Source organism: Saccopteryx bilineata, chromosome 4 (assembly GCF_036850765.1).
Source record: "Saccopteryx bilineata isolate mSacBil1 chromosome 4, mSacBil1_pri_phased_curated, whole genome shotgun sequence".
NCBI lineage: Eukaryota > Metazoa > Chordata > Mammalia > Chiroptera > Emballonuridae > Saccopteryx > Saccopteryx bilineata.
In genome coordinates, this window is record NC_089493.1 from 136433058 (window position 1) to 136445877 (window position 12820).

The following is a 12820-nucleotide window of genomic DNA, read 5'->3' on the forward strand; positions in this document are numbered from 1 at the left end:
TGTACAAAGGCAGTAACAAGCCTGGTAGGTTTGAATAGACTGTTTCTGTACACCTAAAGGTGAAACCAGAGAAATTTGTTAAGTGCTAGGTTATGAAGGGCTTTAATTATTATGCCAAACATTAGGACTTCATCATATCATAATAGGGAGCCAAAGAAGAAATATGATCTAAGATTTTTGCTTATAATAACTTCTCTGTTAGCGTATTTGTAGTTTGGGTTTGAAGGTGCAGCACAGTTAGCAGTAATAGCAAGAAGACTAATTAGGAGGCAACTTTGAAATAGGTAAATGTCAGCTCTCCTTTTTTACGTCAAGATCTCAAGATTTCCTGATGAGAAAACGTTCTCCATCTTGATGTTATTTCCAGTCAGGGCGACAAATTTGTTCTTTATTTAAAGTGGGGCTCAAAGAGGATTGAAACATCCTGAGCTCTGTTCTTAATGTCACTCATTTCTAGAACATTTTTTACTCATTCCTTTCTGAATGACTGCTCTCCTCAAGGTGAGTGTTCTATAAAAATCATAACTTTAAAATAGGAAAATTCTTTACAATATTGAACATACTATAGCAGCACAGCAAATAACTATGAAAAGGCTTGTTCCCACAATTGAGCGTTGAGTAAGGAGAATGCAAGGGGGCCAGACCACACTGAGGCAACTGGGAACAGTTTTGGATGACCAGATTCACTGAGGAAAAGGAGAAAGAAGGGAAGACTAGAGGCAGAAGAGTTCCCTATGGGTGCTCCTCAGGAAGGAAGGCCCTGTGGGTTTCCAGAAACCCCAGTGGGTTTGGTCTGGAGTACAAGTATCTCCTTTAAGTGGTTCTCATTTTAAACAGTGGCATGGTTGTGACTTGTCATCAGAAACCAGAGAACACTGATTGCAACTGACTTTAGCTTGTCAGCTTCACATTACAACAAGCTATATTCAGGTTTCAGGTAGCTAAATCAATATCTCATCTCCACAGTATCGCCTTCAGGGAGTAGGAATTAGTTACTCCATCTGGATTCCTCGCCAGGTATATAGTCCTGTCCAGAAATGTCCACGCTTAGAAAATGTCCTTGAGTTCCAGTAGCCTATAACTTGTCCAGTTTTTACTTTTGGTTTACAAGATATGCTAATTAGCATAAGAAATGCCAATGTGTTTTATTGATCTAATAACTGTTGTGGCTGTATTGCCAGTAATAACCCTTCCTGCCTCAGTAGCCTAGGTGAGTCAGGATTCAGATTGGGATTTAAATACTAAGGACCTTTTGGCATCTAAAAGGTCTCTATGGACAGGACCAAGTTTCTATTAATGCTTGGATTCTGTCTTTCGTTATAGAAAAGGCATGGAAATTTAAGTGTCTGTGAGCAATCATTTGAGTATATTCAAGCATTATTTCTTTATATTGGTACCAAAAAAAAAAAAAAAAAAGATCTACTAGAAATAGTTTTACTTAAAATCAGAAGGGATTTTTCACTTACTAATCAATAAGTATTCTCTTATTTTGTGCCAACAGCAGGCTGCTGGCTATGGATACAACATGAATAAAATGCCCTTCAGGAGTTGATATTAAACTCTCTTCTAAACATGTTTTAAGTAAAATGCTATTAATTTTGTCATAAATTCCAAAAAATAGATTATTTTAGTAGAAATCATAAAGGTTCCCTACTGGAGTCAGTTTTATACAGAGAACTGATTTGTCATTTTGCCTTTTGGAATGGCCATTTTTTATTTTTGAGAATGTTGTCATATTTTTTGGCATTTATTAAACATGAATTCAGACAACCCCTTTTACTATACACACAAAAGACTCCCTAGATAGAAGACTTCAATAAAAAAATCACATACTCTGGTATGTGAATCTATTGGTCTGCATTCATAATAATCAAGGATATATAATTTAGACCAGGAAGTTTTAATTAAAGATCAACAAAGAGAAAAGTTAGGGCTCAAATCGATAACTTAGGATAGATAAGCTTAAACTGCTGTGGGAATATAAAATGATGTAACCTTTCTATAAAGCATTTGAACAATTTTTTATTAAGAGCTTAAAAATATTTATACCTTTGATTCAGTAATTCCATTTCTAATAATAATTAGATGAAGGCTTATATATAGGTGTTCTTAGGAATTTTATCTATTATAAAACAAAATTGGAAATACCCTAAATGTAAACTACAAGGAATTGGCTAAATATGCTTTGAATATTGGAAAAATGACTAGAAAGTAAATGTTGATGTGGTTTTCAATGAGGTGCAGTTTTATAGGTAATATTTTCTTATTTTTTTCTCAAGTTTTCTACAATTGAATGTTTACTTTTAATGAAAAAAAAAATTAACCCGTTTCTGAACATCTCTTATGTTCCAGGACTCCTTGAAGGGGCGCTTGTTGTCTTCTTTTTGCAGCGCTCACTTCTGTAAGAGGAGGGGATGAGCTGTCTTAGAAATACTATAAGAGTGTCTACATCTGTGAGAGCAGCAAAGGAAGTAATTAAAGAAATAGTTGAGATAAAAACAGATAATTCTCAAAATCCTTAACCTTGACATCATATTAAAATGAAAGAATTCTCCTGAAAATTAGCAATGAAAAAAAAAGTTACTGATTTTGAGTAACATCTGTAAATTAAGACATAGCAATGTACTTTTTATTGACCTGAGACTATTTCACAATTCAGGGAATCTGATCTCCTAATTTTTAATTGCTCAGCTTTTGTTTTCTTCAATCACATAATATAAAGATGCCTATATAACATCTTTGTATTATCCATTGTAACAGTCCCAGAAGTAGACAGCCTTGTTTGCTTATCAGAAGTTTTTTGTCACCTGTCAACATACATTTTTTGTTTTCTTTTAATATTAGGATTATTTTTATTTTCATATTGATATTTATACAGCCTTTTTAATTTCATAGTAGAAAACTGAAATATACTTTTAAGTAAATTTAGTGTCAGGGAATTATTGAGAATTTTCAAACTGCCTTGTTTCTGTTACTGCATCACCTCAGGAGACTGTTTTGGTAAGAAATGACATCATTATTTGCAAATAGGCTTTATTCAGGTTATAAACAAGCATGAACTTTTTCCAATTACATACTTTTTTTTTTCATGTCACAGCATGTTGTACTTAACATGAATATAGTTTTCATTTATACTGGCTCACACCTTCATTAATGTGAATTTGTAACCAGTTTACATTATTATAACTGTATAGTATATCTATTGCTTATTAAAAAGCAAAAGTAATGTTAAATTTAAGATTAGTAAGAGAGTTAAGAGCTTTTAGTTTTTCATGCACTTCTCTTAGTCTCTAAATTATAATTTACTGTTGCTAATGCAGCCAATTTCCTTTAGTAGAAAATTGTAACATTTTAACATTGTTAAAAGTTGTTTTAACTTTATTAGTGGGACCCCCTAATCTCTTTAACAGTTTGCTTCCTTGGATTCACTTATCTGACCCTCTGTGTTTAAAAAATGGCAGATTGGCCCTGGCCGGTTGGCTCAGCGGTAGAGCGTCGGCCTGGCTGTGCGGGGGACCTTCCCGGCCAGGGCACTTAGGAGAAGTGCCCATTTGCTTCTCCACCACCCCCCCCTCCTTTCTCTCTGTCTCTCTCTTCCCCTCCCGCAGCCAAGGCTCCATTGGAGCAAAGATGGCCCGGGCGCTGGGGATGGCTCTTTGGCCTCTGCCCCAGGCGCTAGAGTGGCTCTGGTCCGGCAGAGCATCGCCTCTGGTGGGCGTGCCGGGTGGATCCCTGTCAGGCGCATGCCGGAGTCTGTTTGACTGTCTCTCCCTGTTTCCAGCTTCAGAAAAACACACACACAAAAAAAATGGCAGATTTGTTTTAAAAAAATTTGTGAAAGACAGGCTGTTACATTTTTAAAAAGAAAAGTTTTATTTCCTATATAATTTAAATTGTTGCCAAATTACCTATTAAGCTATAAATATTAAATCTGTGAAAGCCCTCACTCATTTTTTTTCTCTTAGGATAGATAACTTAGAGTATTTAGCCCTTCTCTTACATAACAGAGTATTTAGCCCTGATCTTCAGGAATACATGCCTAATTACAAGGAGCCAATGTAGCATAAGCACAAATTAATTAAATAAGCTATTTTCTTTGTCTCATCTGTCAAATTAGACTGCCTTCTCTCCCCAGGAAAACATTTTGCCTTTACTTGTCATACCCATCTGTCCCCCACTGTATTTATTTAAGTATGACTTGCTTAAAATTCTTTCTTGTTTCTACCATTCTATTTAATCTTGGTAAAAATATATACTTCCTAGTCTTCTTTAAAAATAGGAAACCTGTTTTTCTCTGTGCCAGTGTTCACCTATGTGGCCTAATTTAATCCTTAAAGTAGTCCTGGGAGATAGATAGTTTTATTCACATTTTTAGATGAAGAAATCAATGTCTAGAAACAGAAAATTCCCTGAGGTCACACAGCTAATAACCCAGGTGTGTCTGACATAGCTCACTCTAGAAACACTTACTTTGCTGTCTTCTGTGTCTTGATGCTTTTTCCTGTCTCCTCTGCTCTCCTTTGTCCTGGCTATCTTCCCTGTCTGGCTATTAACAGCTTTAGCTGTTTATTTAAAAACCCTTTGCACTCAGTCTTGCATAATTTCCTAATCTGCCTCAATCCTATTTTTTACTACTAACATATTCTAGATGTGTCTCATCACTCATTTTTAAGACAGACGTTAATCCATGTCATGCTAATAGGTAAGTATTCTATGATACCTCATATACTTGGAGCAGTACTGAGTAGAATGCTGCAGTCACTAAAATTTACATGAGAATATTAACCTAAAGCCAAATTGGTGAAACTTTGAACCTTTTTATAAAAACCACCCACTTTTGCAGGGCTGGTCAACCTGGTCCCCACTGGACCAGCCCTGCAAAAGTGGGCGGTTTTTATAAAAAGGTTCACCATCACTGGACCTAAAGCATTGGTTTTCACATAAGCGTAACACTTATAAATAAATGGTATTTTGATTGTTAATGCTGTTGGAAATTTTTTCTTTTTATTACTACTCTATGTAGGACGGTTTACTTTTGCTATGTTTTATTAGGACTTTTGTGGTTATCTAAAGTTAAGTGATAGTTATGTTTGTGTTTTTATTTTTCTTCTTAGATTTAGAGTTGTTTATGTAACACTTAAAAATATTTTAAAGGAAAAGTATTTTATTTGCTTAAATATGGACATTTAATTGATAGTTGTATTGCAAACCCTTAAAGAAAGTTAACTTTAAATAATTTGCTCTCTGTTTTGGTTTTGATGTTCTCATCTAGGAAACAGCCAAATAATTAGACTTGAGAGATGATGCAAGAAATAATGTGCTATTAGAATAAACTTTAGAGACTTATCAAATTATTTTCTTCAATTTTCATTTCTAGTCCTCTTTATTCCTTCTCCTTTCTATTTGTCACATATTTCCATTGTGGTTTGTTGCTGTTTATTGTGCCATCGTCCTATTATCTTTTCTCTATTCTTGATGGTTTGAGCAGTTCTGATTGTTCATCTATTGAAAGACCTTTCTTATCTTGTCACTTGAACCTAGCCCCACTGGTTTTTTACAACCTGCCCTATTTTTGGTTTGCGTTTAGACCCAACTCCATCTTTTGCCTAGGAGGTCACCAAGCCTTTCCTTTGAGAGACAGAACCTTTCTATGGTGTTGGCTGTGCATTTTCATTTATATGGTGTCCGCTGAAACTGGCAGATCTCAAAGGCTTCCTAAATACACGTGTTTAATTTAATCTCCACCAGCAATTTCTTATGGTTATTTCTCTATCATGTGGTAGAATTACTTAGAAATGTAAATTAAGTTTTATTTGTGTCATTATTAAAAACATTTTATTGAAATTTTCATTATTACAGTTAATTTTATTAAAAAATTATGTAATACATTAATTGTTAAAGTCACTACTTTGTATTGGTTCAATATGCCTTAGTGCACAGAAAACAGTAATATTTACTATTACGAACGCTCAAGTACTTTAAAGTGATAATATGACATTTCTTTTGAAGTGATGGAGGCCTGAGCCAATCACAGGATGACAGCATTGTGGGAACGAGACACTGTAGACACAGTCTGGCTATAATGCCTATTCCTGGAACTCTGTCATCCAGCAGCCCGGATCTCCTGCAGCCTACCACCAGCATGTTGGATTTTTCTAATCCTTCAGGTGATTTTTGCCTGTGGTTTCATATAGCAGTATTGTACCAAATAGACAAATAGATGGTGGACCCTTGTGTAACACATGCTAGATTTGCTTGCAGCCTTCTTTTCCTACCTCTAGATTATTATTTCAAAAGCTAAGAAGATTATATCCTTTTGTCTAAGCTGAAGTGATATTTCCTTTAGTATGAATTAATTTAGCTGTCTAACAAACCCCAGTCTGAGCAGTGCAGTGAGAGCAGAGATACTTCTTAGCCAAAAAACATCCAGGGTGGAGAAAAGGATAAGGCAGATTACTTTAATCTAAGTGCCTCACTTATCTTTCTCTTTGAGATATAGAAATAGATTAATAATTTTCTAGAAACACTGATTTTTCCCCAACACCCAAAGCTAAAGTTATTTTTGGTATGTGTTGTTAATTAAAATACTATAATATCTTTAACACTGGTGTTCAAACTTTCAGTGTATTGATACACAGAGGCAGAAATTATCATTTAACTATATAATTTAAAATTTCAAATAAAATTTACTATGAGGAAGAAACACTTTGGCTTTGAAAATTTTTATATTTATCAGTTGAAAAGATTTGAAATGGCTTTCAATAAAAGACACATACAGTTAAAAATTGAAATATATAATTGGGTCCAAGGAGAGAAGGGAAAAAGTGACCTCTACAGAGATCTGTGTGGTTGGAATTCAGCTTCAGTTTTGGTACTGACATTCCTAGCAGCTAGTGTAAAAAGGGAGGAAATTCAATTACATGAATCCTGGTATTATGTAGAAAGGAGGGAATATGGAATACAAGAATAATAGTAAAACTTATGTTTTATAGCAATTTAAATAACTGTAGGACATAACATAAAAATGCAGCTGAGTGAAAGTCATTCTACATATTGTTTTTTTTCTTTACCACTAGAAAGATTACTAAATTCAATAATCTATCTCTGACACATCCTGTTCTCTACCTGACTAACAGTGTTCTTTCTAGAAACAAAGATTTTGTAATGTAAGATTTTGTAATGTAACCTCCCTTCGAAATTCCTAGTGATTTCTGTATTAGCCAAGATTCTAGTCATGAGATGGAAACTGCTTGAGATATTTTAGGGAAGTTAATATAAGGAATTATTACCAAGGTATAAAGCAAACAGTTTACCTAAAAGGGTTAAAAAGCAAGCACTGAGGAATCACAGAGGTAGAAAAGCTACAAACTGGGTTCAGCTTCTGGTATGAAAGAAATGCCACTCTCAGGGTGGGTGGAAAGTGGTGCTGGGGTGATACAGGAGCAGAAGCCCACAAGAAAAAACGTGAAGCAGAAAGCCTCCTCTTCCTCTCACCTTGCAGTCTACCCCTTTGTGGCAGAACCTAAAAGAGAGTTAGCTGACCAAGAAGAGATGTGGGTTACAGTGTTTCACCCTGTCATAACAAGGCAGGGTGGGTTTGGGGCCTAAAGACAATAACTTAATAGTGTTGGGTCCAGTTTTCACAGCATGATTTTGAGCCCTTTTTCTAGCCTCTTGTCCTCCCATTGTCTCCATTGGCATCTCATCTGTCTTTCCTGAGTGTGTTTGACACTTACCTTCCGAACTGTCTGTGCCTCTGATGTTGGTCACCTGTGGTGTTCTCTTCCTGCATATACCTTGAACTTTCTCTTCTTCCTCAGTGTTGAGCTCAAATGTTACTTCATCGGGGAAGCCACGGCCCTTAGCTGCAGTCAATCCTTCATTTTCCAGAAATCTCGAGCATGTTTTCATTGTCTCTCAGTTGTTTGTCATGGGAATTTATTTGTGTGTCTCAGCAGTACTTTTTTTTTAACTTTTTAAGAAATATATATTGATGTTAGAGAGAGGAAGGGAAAGAGAGACAGAAACATTAATCTGTTCCTGTATGTGCCTTGACCAGGGATTGAACCCACAGCCTCTGTGCATCTTAATGATGCTCACTAACCAACCAAGCTAGCTATCTGGCCGGGGCCATAGCAGTACTTCTTACTCTATATTCACAAGTAAAATATTTTCACACTACCTGAGCACAAACTAAATACAGTATGCATTCGGGCTTACCTCAGAGATGCTGCAAATTTGGCTCTAGACCACCACAATAAAGCAAGTGATGCAGTAAAAGGGGTTGTAATTGTTTTGCTTTTGGCCTTCAGTTTGTAAAAACCCATCATCTGTGAAGTGCGGTAAAGCAAAGTGCAATAAAATGAGGTCTGCCTGTGCTGTCGTAAGACAATGTGTATTCATTCAGTGCACACACTGAGTGATTTTTAGGGCTGTGTTTTTGCCACCAGAATATGTAGACGTGAGGCTAAGAGAGTAAGGGATGGGTTTTAGGGAGAAGAGAGAGAGAGGAAAGAGAATTTGGGGATTTGGCTGGGGGAGCAAAGGGAAGAGGTCAGAATTATTAAAACTTAGAAACTGTAGGCCTCATTGTGCTGAAATTAATATGAGCATAATGTGAAGAGAAGTTGCTACTCAGTTTGATTTCAGATTGGTTGCATAATTCTCTCATTGAAAACATAGTGAAAGGGCTGAAAATGCCTTTCATCAGTCTGTTCAGAAGAGATGCCTGCAAAGCTTAGTCTGCAGCCTGTGTACCTACTAGCAGTATAAGTGAGCATGTATAAGATAGCTATTTATCGTATAAATTTTATTTTTAAACCCTAAAATGTACAAGTTTATGAAAGGCCTTTTATGGTGCTATTTTATATTTATGTTGAATTAAATATTTTCAATTAATTTTAAATTTGACTCCTTGAATTATGTACTACAACACTTTTTTATATTTCACTTCATGTATCACATTAGCCAAGGTTGATTACCTTTTATCTGTCTTGATCTCAGTCATATTGATGGTACATGTTTAAAGTTATTAGAAAGCAGGTACAAAGCTACAGAACTATTGGATTAGTCTGCTTTTGATTGCTGACCTTTTTATGGTTTTGCTTTGTTTTTGCTGCCTACAGCTGTTGGTTTTTACTGTAAGTATCTTGCAGAATTCTGTTCCTATTGTTTTTGTGTGTGTATAGCATTCTATTTTTAAACAATCAATAACTGAATGAAGCAGAAAGCAGAACTTTTCTATCCCCTTATAGGTTCCCACTATATACTGGCATGTATTCTTCTAGTCATTTCTTTGACTTTATATTTTTATATTCATAGCATCAGAGTTTACATGCTGTTCTATAACTTGTGAAAGTTTCTTTTGTAATGTTTGACCTAATTCAAGATGAGGCCTATGAAACTTTTGCTTATTCTTTCATTTAATAGCACAGATCTTTATTTTCTTCTCTCCCCCCACCCCCGTTGTGGCACTTTAGTTCATTGATTGCTTTCTCACATGTGCCTTGACCCGTGGGGCTTCAGCAGACCGAGTAACCCCTTGCTCGAGACAGCGACCTTAGGTCCAAGCTGGTGAGCTTTGCTCAAACCAGATGAGCTCATGCTCAAGCTGGCGACCTTGGGGTCTTGAACCTGGGTCCTCTGCACCCAGTCCAATGCTCTATCTACTGCACCACTGCCTGGTCAGGCTATTTTATTTCTTTAATAGTTAGTAAACTTTAAATAATTTCTGTTTTGCAAATCTGAGTTATTTTAACTTTTAGTTATAAGGGAACATACGATTACAGTTCTGTAAAAATCAGACTGCACAGAAAGGACAGAATATGTCTTAACTTCCCAGAATTAGCAATTGTTCATTTACTTGTACCATATGTCCTTCCAGAAATTTCAGTGAACATAAAATGTGTGTATCATTTCCTTTACCCTAAATAGTATGCTTTACTTTTTCTTCACTTAGCCCGTTTCACTTAAGAAATATAACTTAAATACTTTTTGGTATCAGGATATGATGTTTTACCAAAAATTTGTTAAAAGCTGGTAGTATTCCATTTAACCAGTCTTCTTTTAGTGGACGTTTACAGTTTATATATCTTTACATGCTTTAGATTTGCATTATTACTATATTTTGAATTTTGTTTAAAACTTATAGAAACTTGTTTTCTTTCTTGGCTTACAAGATTTATTATTTACTCTCTGGCTCTTTTATACAAGTCCATCAGTCCTTGGCCACGTATTCCATTGTACTGCTGCCCTATTTTCTTTGTGCCACTTTCACTAGATGGAGTGTCTTATTATTGTCTGTCATTTCTTAAGCCACCACTTCCTTTCTTAAATGCACACAAATCCCTGAGAGCAGAGACTTCGTCCTTCTCGTTCATTACTGTGTCCTTAATCACCCAAACACTCTTGGTACATAACAAACTCCATAAATATTTGTTTATCAGTTAACAATTTAGAGTAGAACAAAGAGTCAGTCTTTTGATGTGGTCTCATTTGTGTGTGTAGAATCATTTTGAATACATAAAAAATTCTCCCATTTTTAATGTAACCTTAGCATCAATCCATGCATTCTTTACATATCTTATTTTATTTCACATAATTATGCTTAGCACTCTAGAATATTTGCCTTTGGGTTGAAAGTCCAGATATCTGAGAATTCTTTTCTTGAATTCATTTATCTGTAAGAATTTTATTAATGAAATAGGAATCAAATGTACTCCTGAGAATCTTTTTAAATGTCTGTTGGTATGGTTAAGTATAGTCTAGCTTCAAACCTAAAATCTGAACTCATTAAATAATTTTTCTTGAGGTACCCATTTATGATACCTGAATTGTCTTATATGACTGTCTAACTGTACATTGCTTGGGGGCGAAAACTGGCTTTAACAGAGTATGACGCTGTTTAGTAAGATGAACAATTCTCTGTTCCTTCCCAGAGTATGTTATAGTATGTTCGCAAAAAGGAAAGAGAAAATGAATGTGTACTCGAGTTTGGATAATTAAAATATATAAAAATTTCTTCAAAGTGTTTATAAATAAAAGGAATTGTGGCTTCCAAATTGTATGTATAGTAAGACACTAATTTTTATCGTTTTCTTTGTGTTTTCCTGTGAACATGTATTGGTGTTTTGTCACCTGAGAAATTAGAAACATTTATCAATAAATGAAGCAGTGATCTCTGTTAACCTGAAATGGAAATGTATATTTCACTGGTTAGAGGGATCATTGGTTCCAAATTTCTTTTTGAAGAGTTAAAAGTAATTTTCTTGAAAATAACAGTGTACATTTTTGTATTTATATAGATATTCCTGATCAAGTTATAAGAGTTTTCAAAGCAGATCAACAGAGTTGCTACATTATCATCAGTAAAGACACAACAGCTAAAGAAGTTGTTTGTCACGCTGTTCATGAATTTGGTTTGACTGGAGCATCTGACACATACTCTCTCTGTGAAGTTTCTGTTACTCCGGAGGGTGTCATAAAGCAGAGAAGACTTCCAGACCAGTTTTCCAAATTAGCTGATAGGATTCAGCTCAATGGAAGGTAAATGTGCTTCTTAGTGAATGTACTTATTTCTAGATGCATTTTTGAAGGTTCCATGTTAAAAACCTTTGTAAATAGAAACATCCTGTCTTAGGCCACTGAGTTCTCTTTAAATTTGAAGTAAGATTTCTCTTTTTTTTTTACCCCAGTTTACCACCATAATTTTAGATATGCTCTCATAATGGCTACCCAAAAGTGGGAAAAGGAAAGGGAGAACAGTTTGCTAAACTGCTTTAGCCCTCTTTCTAAACCAGTTTTAGAACCACTGATGTAGTCTAATCTCTGTTTTATACAGAGGAAGAAAATAAATGATACATATCTTTACATGTATCTGACTGTGTATATATTAATTTATCAATTTGTTTTTACTGTGACCATATATACTTTGAGTAAAAGAAGCCATAGTTTTCACAGTTCTTTTCCTAAGTAGTTGTCCTTTAATGAATATATGGGAATTTTTTAAATTGTTTTTTTTTTTTTACAATCCACTGATATTTTTTTTATTAATTTTAATAGGGTGACATTGATAAATCAGGGTACATATGGTCAGAGAAAACATCTCCAGGTTATTTTGACATTTGATTATGTTACATACCCATCACCCAAAGTCAAATTGTCTTTCATCACCTTCTATCTGGTTTTCTTTGTGCCCCTCCCCCCTAACCACCACACTCTTATCCATGTCCTCTGAGTCTCATTTTTATGTCTCATCTAAGTATGGAATCATAGTTCTTAGTTTTTTCTGATTCACTTATTTCACTCAGTATAATGTTATCAAGGTCCATCTGTGTTGTTATAAATGATCCAATGTCATTATTTCTTATGGCTGAGTAGTATTCCATAGTATATATATACCAAAGCTTTTTAATCCACTTGTCCACTGACGGACACTTGGGCTATTTCCAAATCTTCGCTATTGTGAACAACGCTGCCATAAACATGGGGGTGCATTTCTTTTTTCAAACAGTGCTATGGTGTTCTTGGGGTATATTCCTAAAAGTGGTATAGCTGAGTCAAAAGGCAGTTCAATTTTTAATTTCTTGAGGAATCTCCATACTGTTTTCCACAGTGGCTGCACCAGTCTGCATTCCCACCAGCAGTGCAGGAGGGTTCCCTTTTGTCCACATCCTCGCCAGCACTTATTCTGTGTTGTTTTGTTGATGAGCGTCATTCTGACTGGTGTGAGGTGATATCTCATTCTGGTTTTAATTTGCATTTCTCTAATGATTAGTAATGTTGAGCATTTTTTCATCTGCCTATTGGCCATCTGCATGTC

General features: G+C 35.2%; 1 protein-coding gene across 8 annotated transcripts in view; it reads left to right on the top strand.

Moving 5' to 3' along the window:
- Nucleotides 1–12820, top strand: part of RAPGEF6 (Rap guanine nucleotide exchange factor 6) — a 225462-nt gene that overhangs the window by 147360 nt on the left and 65282 nt on the right. For all 8 annotated transcript variants that reach the window (XM_066278439.1, XM_066278445.1, XM_066278443.1 and 5 more), the window contains 2 exons: nt 6010–6167; nt 11304–11544. In XM_066278439.1, coding sequence (XP_066134536.1) covers nt 6010–6167; nt 11304–11544 — 399 coding nt within the window. The remainder of the gene's footprint in view (nt 1–6009; nt 6168–11303; nt 11545–12820) is intronic.